Source organism: Colobus angolensis, unplaced genomic scaffold, assembly GCF_000951035.1.
Source record: "Colobus angolensis palliatus isolate OR3802 unplaced genomic scaffold, Cang.pa_1.0 Scaffold10, whole genome shotgun sequence".
Taxonomy (NCBI): Eukaryota; Metazoa; Chordata; class Mammalia; order Primates; family Cercopithecidae; genus Colobus; species Colobus angolensis.
The window spans coordinates 12857553-12869586 of NW_012110919.1; the positions used below are offsets into that span (position 1 = coordinate 12857553).

The 12034-nt window shown below is 38.4% G+C and overlaps 1 protein-coding gene across 11 annotated transcripts in view; it reads left to right on the forward strand.

Annotated features, from left to right (window-relative positions):
• The first annotated feature begins 663 nt into the window (after window positions 1-663).
• MYBPC1 (myosin binding protein C, slow type) overlaps window positions 664-12034 on the forward strand; it is a 99387-nt gene continuing 88016 nt past the window's right edge. For 10 of the 11 annotated variants that reach the window (XM_011934835.1, XM_011934841.1, XM_011934830.1 and 7 more), the window contains exon 1: window positions 746-909. In XM_011934835.1, coding sequence (XP_011790225.1) covers window positions 885-909 — 25 coding nt within the window. In that variant the 5' untranslated portion in view covers window positions 746-884. Of the gene's footprint in view, window positions 910-12034 lie in introns of all 11 variants that reach the window. The other variant, XM_011934896.1, reaches the window with a different exon arrangement.

The window sequence follows — 12034 nt, forward strand, 5'->3', positions numbered from 1 at the left end:
CAGGTGATCCACCTGCCTCAGCCTCCCAAAGTGCTGGGATTACAGGCATTACAGTAATCTATTATTTTATAGTCTATGTTTGTATATCTGACTGACTTCTTTCACTTAGTGTGATGCTCTCAAGCTTCATCCATGTTGTAGCATGTGTCATTGTCTCATTCTTTCATATGCCCTATAATTTTGAAAAATGATGCTTTTGGAAAAAAATGCAAACGCAGAGTATCCTTTAATAGAAATCTTTGCTATTCTTAGAGGAGAACACAAGACAAGTTATTTAACCTAGAGATTTGGCTTGAAAAGTTAATATTGACATATCAATAAGGAACAAGAAAAAATATAATGCAATAATTAAGGATTGATGAAAATGAAAAGCTAATTGGAGCATAAAAATGATCATCTGAATACAAAGACTTTTCTGCCTAGTCTTAGTGAAAATTAAGGCATTGGTTGGATTGGCATATCATGATTTTTAATTTGATTTTTTTTTTATCATCCAGCAAACTTTTTGCACTCCTGAGTCAGCACATGCATCCGTCAGAGAGAGAAGAGCAAGACGGAGCACGAGGCTGCAGCTGAATTTAGAAAGTCAGAGGTGTTCTCATCAGCCACATGAGATGGGCAGGAGATTCCTTCCAGTAGGCGAGAGAGCAGAGTGCAGACAACAGATGTGAGAAAGGTCCCCATAGCTGTCAAGTTCCTGCATCCTTGTGCTGAAGAAAGGGAGGTGCCATCATGATTGATGTTCAGAGGCAGTATAAAAGCACTGGGTTTCTCCCCAACTGCTTGTCACACCGACCTGCACTATCTCTCGCCTGCCTGTGGGTTTCTGTCAACTAGTCGTGGAGGGGAGAAAACTCTTTAAAGAATAACATCTTACTGTGGTCATGCCAGAACCCACTAAGAAAGAGGGTAAGACTTATCCAGAAATCTTTTTGTTGTACTCCTTAATAAAGTGTGTTTATTTTGGTATTTGTCTTCAAACAAATAACAAATTTCTTAACTAGATGAGAAAATAAAATCACTATGATTTAAGGAAAAGATGTTTTAAATTAAACAGACCAAAGGAAAAATACAGTGAGAGTATACTGAATTTAAAAATTTCTGATAATGATAGTTTCTAAAGGGATATTGACTAAAATTATCAAATGATAATTCTATCACTCAATTGTAAAGAATCCTTAAAGCGTAATTTAAGGATGTTAATTGCTGATGGTAAACAGATTACATTTTCAAGCATATTTTCTTAGGTTTAATCACAAATTTTTACCATGTATTTGCAATTTGCAGAGAGTAGAAGACTTAAAATATTTTCTAAAATGGTTAATACATTGGATCACGATTTCAAAAAAGAATTTTGACATTATTTCCAGATTGGCTACATTTTTAAATGGAAACATATCTAAAATATACAGATGAAGGGTTTTTTGTTGTGTTCTTACCAGTGCCTTTGGAGGTTCATTATTAAATTCTTGCATGGAAAGAAAACCAAACACCGGGAAAAAAGGATATCCCTGAATGTCATGAATAGATTGTTCTTTCACGAGTTTTATTGTAGAGAATTTCATAATATGTAGCCTTTAAGAATAGTTAAGCTGAAAGTATAAAAATATTCTTCCTTAGAAGAAATGTTTTCTCTAACAAAGTTTCTCCTTTCTAAAAAATTATTAATATATTAAAACTACCAATTGGTAACCGAAGTAAATTGGAATTACTAATTATGAAAATAAATAATAAGCACAAATTAATAGTATGCATGCATTGAATTTAATTTTTAATGAAAATATCTTTTTAAAAAATATTATTTCACTTATATTCATCTTCACTAGTGCTTACTGAATCTTTATTTTTCCCTTCTGCAAATAAAAGAAAAAGAAAAAGAAAAAGTAGCAGGAAACATAAAAATAGTCATAGTTTTCAGTTTTTAATTCTTAAAAATGCTTTAGCCATTATTTTAAGGCATCTTGAAAAAGATGTTACACGTTGAACTCAAAGTTGAAATACTAACCAAATTATCAAAAGTCTTTTAAATATATTTTCTTTATATAATTAAGTAACCAGTGTTGACAGGCTGTGGCGATCAGTTTACAGGTTGGCCTTACTTAGTGGCAGAGGGCATTGATGGATGAAGTCTTTCACCCAAAATAACCACACCAAATGCATGCATTAATATGGGAACTTAATCCTGACTGTCAGGCAGGGAGTCCAACCCCTGCTAAAGTATCTTATTTGTAATGCAAATGATTTACGTGTGTATTAAGTGTCCTTTTTATCTGCTCTGTCACTTTAACCTCTCCGAAGTGTACCCAGATGAAATGCACTCTACCATGTTTCCAAACTGGAAACACAATAGTGTTTTAATTATTCCGAATTTAGTGAATGATTTTACATTTTTTTTAAAGCCTAATTGAAAATGAGAAGAAAGCTGAAAAACCAATAAATAAAGTGACAGGCTGTAAGAGCCAATAAAGCTAATTAAATTATTCTGATTACTAGAGGCGATGAAGTTTACTTTTCATTTGACAGCTTAGTCTGATTCACTCTGCTTTTACAAGGAATGAAATTGTAGAGCTGCAAAGAGGAAAATATACCTTTAACTTTAGCCCCCACCCCCCGATATATATTTTTTCTTTCTGAATAAATCAGCATGGATACTAAAGACTCCATGATCTTCTTTTGCTCTAAAACCACGTTGCTATTCTGTGTAGCAGTTCCTCCACCCAGGACAGTAATTTTATACCCATAAATTCTTTGGTTAGTGTAAATCTGGATGATGGGGAGTGGAGCAAAAAGAGTTACTGATGTATTTAAAATCCACTGAGGAAGTACAGAGATTTTTTTGGTTCCCTTGCCAGGGCAACTGATTCTTAAAGGAACTGTACCTCGAAGAGCGTTCCTTAGTGAAATAATTGCATTTTAATATTGTTTACATCAGAAGAGTAAGTAGTATGGCAATTCATGAACTATTCTGCTGCTTTCTTCTTCTCCTAACTGCGATTTCATTTTCACTGGGATTAGTTTGATTACATATAAGCATCCCTCTGAAAAATAAAACATGGCCTAGAACCAGTTCTTCAGAATCATTTCAAACTATCTGCGGAAACCTGCCCAAAGGAGAGGCTCCTCCAGCCCATATGGATCTTCTGAATCTTTCTGACACCTCGGAAAGCCATGCCCAGGGAGGCCATGACCACTTGTTATGAATCTTGATAGGACATATGGGCTGGTTTGGCCTTCCTAGGATCCAGGAGGATCTGGCAACTCTTCAAAAGAGGCTGAGTTTTCAGCACCTGAAGGTACAAACATGTTTCACTCAACTACCTCCCAGCCTACCGTGACCCAATTCTGGGAGTTTTCTTCTTAAATCTTGGGAGAGCTGGTTCTTCTAAGAAGGATGAGGAAGGACAGCTGTAACTCTGGATCTCAAGGAGGAAGTCTAATGGAAGTAATTAGTCAACAGTCCTTGTTTAGACTCTTGGAATATGCTGGGTGGCTCAGTGAGTCCTTTTGGAGAAAGCAAGCGGTATTCTTAAGGAGTAACCACTTCCCATTGTTCTACTTTTTACCGTCATCAGTTGTATATTATGTATTCTTTGGAGAACTATGTTATTTGTACTGTCAGTTCCAGATAAAACTTACCTTACACCACTTTGGATTCTTACAGAACCTAAGGCCTAGTACAAATAAGTTATTCCGATCAAATTGGGGGGACGTTGTAGGAAGCTTCAGATTTGTGGGGCTCTCCCAGGATGCCTTTGATATATTCATTTATATAGCAATTATTAATTGAGTACAAGTAAGTGCCCTACAGTTAATTCCCTGGTTCCTACTGTGTAAAGAAATCATCTTTCTTTCTTTCTTTTTTTTTTTTTTTTTGAGACAGTATCTCACTCTGTGGCCTAGGCTGGAGTGCAGTGCCATGATCTTCGCTCACTGCAGCCTTTGCCTCCCAGGTTCGAGTGATTCATGTGCCTCAGCATCTCGAATAGCTGGGATTACAGGCACTCACTAACACACCCAGTTAATTTTTGTATTTTCAGTAGAGACGGGGTTTCACCATGTTGGCCAGGCTGGTCTCGACCTGCTGACCTCAGGTGATCCACCTACCTCAGCCTCCCAAAGTGCTGGGATTACAGGTGTAAGCCACCGAGCCCAGCCAAGAAATCACCTTTCACTGGAAATTTCTCTTTTCGAGTCAAAAAGAAATTTTATCAACCCCAAACGAAACAATTGCAACAGCCTTTCTTCTGTGGCAGAATCTCTGTTCATTAAAGAATAATATGAATGGCTGCTAAACACATACAAATGATTTCCTCAGAATTTTACCTCTGGCATATGTAATGATTAAAACCATAAAACCTGATTCTTTAACATCCTGGGACACCTGTTAACTGTCAGATTCTTCTTTTTTTTTTTTCAGAAAAGTTCCAGGCTGGAGTGCAGTGGTGCAATCATGGCTCACTGCAAACTCTGCCTTCCAGGCTCAAGCGATCCTCCCACCTCAGCCTCCCCAGTAGCTGGGAGCACAGATGCGTGCCATCATGCCCAGCTAATAGCCAATTTTTATATTTTTAGTAGAGATGGGGGTCTCACTGTGTTGCCCAGGCTGGTCTCGAACTCCTGGGCTCAAGAGATCCACTTGTCTCTGCCTTCGAAAGTGCTGAGACTACAGGCCTGAGCTACCATGCCTGGCCTATTAACTGTCAGATACTATAAAACTCAGAAAAAATACCTTCTGAAACACTGAGTTGAGGCCTTAACATGAATTTAACTTTTTGTTTCTGATTTATCAGAGCTTATTATATTTAATGTACTTAAATTCTCCAAAAAGGCAAAAGTTCCTCTTTGGTGCTTGTGTGTCATTCAAAAAAATCTCAAGAGTCACTGTAGTTTTCTCCTTTTCCTTGTAAGATCCCTTCTTGAAAACTCAAACGTATGGCCAAACACAGGTTCCATTATGACCATAATTTTAAGGTGCCATTCTGATAACTTCAGGAGGCAAAGGCGTGCCTTTGTTACTGCAGATTCTTTTGCTGTGTCAACATACAATATTCATCTTATCCATCTTGATCTACATTTCAGTAGGAATAGATGGGACCACGGGAACAGAGAACAGTTTTGTTGTTGTTGTTTGAGTGCATAAGGGTTTTCCCATTTCTGTATGTTTTTTCCTTGGTCTCTAGAGATTTCATCACGTTTTAAAGTTCTGCCGAGCCCCAAACCTACCTGAATGTACAGCAGCATTCGTCACCTCTTGCCTATTTCTAAGCATTTCTCAGGGCTTAGTCATCCATCAGAAAAGGAGCTCCCTTGATGGGAAACCTCCTTCTCATATTTCTTCTTTGACCTTCAGTTTCTATGTTCAAGAGAGTGAATGGCCTATTTCAAACACCGAAATCAATTTGTCTTTGGAAATACTTATTAATATATAAATATTACCCTTACCTCCAATTGGGGAAAAGTTAATAATTAATGCAGAAAACTAAGAGAAAGGAAGAGGGGAGGAGGAAAGATAGTTTATCAAGGGCAATTGTTTCCCTTTTGACTTCGAATGGCTCATCAAGGCCAAGTTGAAGATGTGGACGGAAAATAAAGAAGTTGTATGAATGAATGCCATCATATTTTTTCCTCCTGAGAAAAACCGCCATGCTGTGCTGGAGATTCATGGCATATAATTGAGCTCTGTGTTGTAAGAAGGAATACTGTAGGGCAAATGCGTGCTAGAGGGGCTTAATACTTGGCAGAATCCTTCTTTTTCAGTAGCCTGCTTTTATGACTGCTCCGACTGCACCTGTTAGGAAGATAAATAAAGGACCGGCCAATTCTTTCCTCTGAAGCGCCCTAAATATATCGCTTTAAAAACACTTTGGAAAAACAAGTTGTATCCTTACTTCTCACCCAGTAAATCTAAAGAAATTCCCTCTTATTCCCAGGCGTTTCAAACAGTGAGGTCAGAAAACTAAGGGAGGTTGTGGAATGATCAAAGGTGGAAGTTAGGCTCACTAGCTGGTCTAAGGAACCCAGGAGGGTGGAAAGCATGAAGAACTTATAATCCTTTATGCTCTCAATGACTCACTTTATTTTGGCCATGAGATATGGCCTTGAAACTTTTTTTTTTTTTTTAGGCTCTGTATACACACACAATTCATAGTTTCCTTATTTACAGCAATTTCAAAGTATCCCTGAATCAAACATAAGTGTTGAAGTCAACTACCCAGGCTGAAGCTGCTTTTTAAAAATGCTTGGACACAAAAAGAAATAAATAAGTGGTCTCTTTAAAAACTTGAATAAATACAAAATGACGTTTTTGCAATACTTTTGTAAACAAATGCATTCTTCTTTTCAATTTTATATGGTTGTGAGAGGAGATTGCTGTGTCATTATTGCTATTGTTTTTACAGTCCAAGGAAGCATTTTTGTTACTTGTATTTAAAATTATTGCAACTTTTTTTAAAAAAATTATTTTTAGGCTGTTTATGGACACAGAGAATAATTTTTATTATAATTAATAATGGCTATTTTTATCTTCACTGCTCCTTAATTAGTCTATGAAAACTATATTAAGAGACACAAAATACTCTTGGCTGCCAGTATCTTCTGTGGTAATTCTAAACTTCATCTCTAGACATACTTAAGTGTGTTAGATGATAAAGAACGGGATTAAAGTTCTAGCAACCAAAAATAAGTACGGAAATTTTAATTTAATGTGTGTACCTGAGAGCATGTGGCCACGTCTTCTTTGTTCTAATTCCATGTTAGTTCTTGATGGAAACAGATGTCTTTTCTGGAACCCTTGGTTTGTTCAGAGTACTGCATCCTGGGGAAACTGAATAAATACACAGAAAGGTAGCAGCTGAATTAGTGCTCTGAGTTAGGTTAATCATGAAGTAGCTACTGTTTATTCAAGAGGGGTTTCCTAAAATTTGAGAGCATAGCAATTAAGGAAAATGAAACTGTGAAAAAGAAGAAAAGACTTTGTCACTTAATTTCTTATATGTATGCAAATTATCTCATAACCAGATGAGAAGAGGGCTTCTGACCATGCAGCTTTTTACAAAGACAGCCTCCCAAAATCAAAGTGATGATACTGTCTTGTCATAATTCTGCTCTGTGTGGATAGGCTCAGTTTTAATTTACAAAGAGTACATTCGGTTTAAACAGCCCAAAGATAGACCGCAGGCCAAATTTTGAGATACTCCCATTCATGGGACAGAGTATTTATGGGCTTTAACATACATTTCCAGAGTGAAGTTTTAGGTACCATCAGATTGGGGCATGAATTGATTGATGTGGCAGAGGCAAAGACCAGGATCATTCAATCTCACACTTATTTCTCTTTCTAAAATGAGTTCACAAAAAGCTAACTGTAATCTGACTTTCATTATGCCTTTCAAGTCTAAATCCACTTTGATAAGGCTTGCCCTTTTATACTCCCTTAGGAATCATTTTTAGGCCAATTTGGCACATCAGGGCAGTATCTAAAATTACACTTACTAATATGTCAGATGTTAGATCTTATGATTTTGTTCTATTCATTTTTTTGATGTATATTTAGCTATTTTGGCTAAATACTATTCTTCTCCAAAATTGTCCAAATCTTTCTCTAAATAGTATCAGATCTCTTTATAAATTACTCAACTATAATATAATACTCTTTATAAATTGCTTTGCTTGCATCCGTTAATATTGTTTGCCTTCTAAAAACTTTTATGTATCTTGGAAGACAATGCTCTACTTAAAACTAAAAATTTGTCCATTTGTGTAATTCTACATTTTGTCATGTTTAGAGTTAGATGTCTTTAGGGTTGTTATGCACATAGTATGTATCTTGGCTTTTTCTTTATGCATCTTAAATCATTCTCATTATTAAACATGGTGAAATAAAAAGTTATAATATTCATAGAACATTCTAGACAGCTCAAATTCCAGCTGCACCATGAACTGAGTTACTCACACTTTGTATGCCCCTGTTTCCTCATCTGTATGTGAATAAAACAGTATTAACTCATTGGGTCTCAGTAAGAATTAACTGAAATACACCAGGTAAAGGTCTTATTTTATCTTATTTTATTTTTTATTTGAGATGGAGTCTTTCTCTGTTGCCTAGGCCATAGTGCAGTGGCGTGATCTCGATTCACTACGACCTCTGCCTCCCTGGTTAATTCTCCAAACTCAGCCTCCCAAGTAGCTGGGATTACAGGCGTGTGCCACCATGTCCGGCTAATTTTTGTATTCTTTTGGTAGAGATAGGGTTTCACCATATTGGCCAGGCTGGTCTCAAACTCCTGACCTCAAGTGATCCACCTGCCTCAGCCTCCCAAAGTGCTGGGATTACAGGCATGAGCCACCATGCCTGGACAGGTAAAGTGCTTAGAACGGGGCCTAACATATGGAAAGATTTCAAGCATTTTCCTCCTAAAACTTTAGAAATCTTGTCTGGTCTAAGGTATTAAATGCCTCATATTTCATATAAACTTTGATGGCATTTCCCTCAACATAAGGGATGTAACAACCACTGCTCACCTCCTCACTAGTGTAATATTTATAATACATGCCAAGAAAGCTGCTATGATAGTCATAACCCTCATTGCCACCACCACATTTCCTTCTTTTACTTGTAGTGAGACATCTTCGCTTTCACCCATAGAAGCTCAGATCAAATAAAAGGTCTATACTCCATGACCTCTGCTGTGTTCTCACTGAAATGAGCCATGTCCAATTTGGGGGTCTCTAGTTGTCAGCATATAGCATAAGGTGATAACGATTGGGTTGTTTCTTCACTGTTCCATTGTGGGGACATGGCCTTTCCCACTTAGATGAAAGAGTTACCCTACACAGTTGAACAATAACTGTATCTGACACCAAGGGTTATGAGGCTTCGGTTTGTGGGACTTTACAATTTCTCTCCCTGGCTGGGTGCAGTGGCTCATGCCTGTAATCCCAACACTTTGGGAGGCTGAGGTGGGAGGATCACCTGAGGTCGGGAGTTTGAGACCAGCCTGACCAACATGGAGAAACCTCATGTCTACTAAAAATACAAAATTAGCCGGGTGTGGTGGTGCATGCCTATAATCCCAGCTACTCAGGACGCTGAGGCAGGACAATCGCTTGAACCCGGAGACGGAGGTTGTGGTGAGCCAAGATTGCGCCATTGCACTCCAGCCTGGGCAACAAGAGCGAAAGTCTGTCTCAAAAAAAAAGATTTCTGTCCCTATCAGGGGTGCTTTTTGGTGGATAAGGTCTTCCTCAGTCTGCACTTTCCTGAGATAACCACACAAAGAACTCTCCATGACCACACATGGATGTGGTGGGTGATTGATTGTTACTGTGTTTACTGCGGTGGAATTTTATTTTTATGACCCCACCTGGCGTCAGGACTCTTCTTCCTCTATTTTTAAAAAGTCACCCAATGTGAGGTCCAGCAATGGCTTGGAGCAAGACCTTTAAGAGATTTATCCTATAACCCTATAGCCACATAAATAAATGACACAGGTCAGGTACAGTGGCTCATGCCTGTAATCCCAGCACTTTGGGAGGCCAAGGCCAGAGAATTGCTTGAGCCCAGGAGTTTGAGACCAGCCTGAACAACATGGTGAAACCTCATTTCTACAAAAAATACAAAAATTATCTGGGTGTGGTGATGCACACCTGTAGTCCCAGCTACTTGGGATCACTTGAGCCCAGGAGGTCAAGGCTGCAGTGAGCCATGATCATGTCACTGCACTCCTGCCTGGGTGACAGAGCGAGATCCTGTCTCAAAATAATAATAATAATAATAAGTGATGCAAGATCCCCAGAAAAGACACAGTAAAGGATGAAATTGTTAACAATGCAAATTGCTTGTGCAATAATTTCCTTTTGACCTATACTAAAATAGTTAAGCTCCTTCAATTTGAGTAAATCTTCCTCTGCAAAACATACCCTCATACATGCCACTCCAATCCCATTTGATTCTTTAAAACATGGTAAGCGTGGTGAGGAAGGCAAGTCCTCAGATCTTAGCAATTTTCCTTCAGCCCCATGTTAACAATGAGAAGTTATTTGTTGCTGTGTAATAAGGACCACATTTTAATCCTCTTCCTGTGTGAAATGACATCCTGAGTTGAAACTTGCATAATTAGAAGGACAAAAGAATGAATTGACTAGGGGAGGAAAAAAACTCTGTAGATTCAGGGAAATTCCAAAAGTTGAATAATGAGTCATTGAAAATTTACATGATTGATGTACCATTAGACTTCATCTATTCAGAACATTAGAGTACAGTACAGACTTTGGCAACATTTGACCACAGTAAATAAATATGGATTAAATTGATTGAATCATTCTGTATAACCGGATTCTCTGCACAGCTAAAGGTTAATTTTGTTATATAACCTCAGAGCCTTATTTTTTCCACCAGTTTGAATAGAAACATTCGTGCAGTGGCCGGATCTCAGCTCACTGCAAGCTCCGCCTCCCGGGTTTACGCCATTCTCCTGCCTCAGCCTCCCGAGAAGCTGGGACTACAGGCGCCCGCCACCTCGCCCGGCTAGTTTTTTGTATTTTTTAGTGGAGATGGGGTTTCACAGTGTTAGCCAGGATGGTCTCGATCTCCTGACCTCGTGATCCGCCCGTCTCGGCCTCCCAAAGTGCTGGGATTACAGGCTTGAGCCACCGCGCCCGGCCAGAAACATTCTTAAAATGTAGTATATTACTCCTTGATTTAAAAAATACAGTACAGTGGATATAATTTGTCTTAAATTATAGACATCAGTTGTGAGTATCATGTGACACCCTGAGAGACCAAATGATTTGCTTTTTTGAAAACTGGGCTCATATTGATTTGCATTTTGAATTTCTGTCCAATTTTTCTTAGCTTTCTCACTTTTTGCCTCCTAGAAGTGTGCTGTCTTCTTTAGTACTCTTGTCAGTCAGCATATGAAGCTGTTGCCCTCACTCCCCTTTGTCCTTTGTTTTAGACTCCGTTCCAGGTAATTAATCTGGCTGAGTAGATTTTAGCACCATCTAAGGCACAACATTTAAGAAGGCACTCACTTTCTGGGTCACCAAAATGCAGGGTCAGCACCTTAAGTGACCTCCTTAAATTTTGCTCCTCGGGCACCCTGCTTACCTTTCCCAAGCCCCAGGGTCTGGGTTTACTGAGGAGCTAGGGCCTTCTTCCATGAGGAAAACACAGAAACTCTTAGTGCACGGAACGCAGGAGCTTGAGATAAATGCAGAGGCCCTTCAGAGGTCTTTTTATTTGGGTGGTCAGAAGCCATTAGGTAAGTTGCTAGATAGCTGAATTCTGCATAGAGGAAGTGCTACTAGGCACTATTGCCCTTTTGTCTCTATTACAGTGCACTTAGGAAAATGAGTTATTGCCCTCAAAATCAATGTATGGTTTTTATTTTGACTGATTCATTCGTTTTATCAAAGCTGCAGATGTATATGATGTATATGACCTGCGTTTGTTTTTAAAATGACATGCACAAAATCTTTTTTCAAAGAGGTTTGCAATAAATTCAAAACCAGTGGTTCAAACCTTTTGGTCTCAGATCCATTTGCACCCTTAACAATTACTGATAAACTAAAGAGCATTTGTTTATGTGCATAAATAGTGTATTATACACACTAATTTAATTTGTAATATAGTAAATATTATATTCGTGTGTCATATTTACTGTATCAAAAATTAAAATTGACTGGGCGTGGTGGCTCATGCCTGTAATTCCAGCACTCAGGGAGGCTGAGGCAGATGGATCACCTGAGGTCAGGAGTTTGAGACCAACCTGGCCAACATGGTGAAACCCTGTCTCTACTAAAAATACAAAAAATTAGCTGGACGTGCTGGTGGACTCCTGTAATTACAGCTATTCAGGAGGCTGAGGCAAGAGAATCTCTTGAATCCGGGAGGTGGAGGTTGTAGTGAGCCAAGATCATGCCATTGCACTCCAGCCTGGGCAACAAGAGCAAAACTCTGTCTCAAAATAAATAAATAAATAAAAGTAAAATCGATAATGTTTAAAATACAAGAATACAGCCAAGCATGGTGGCT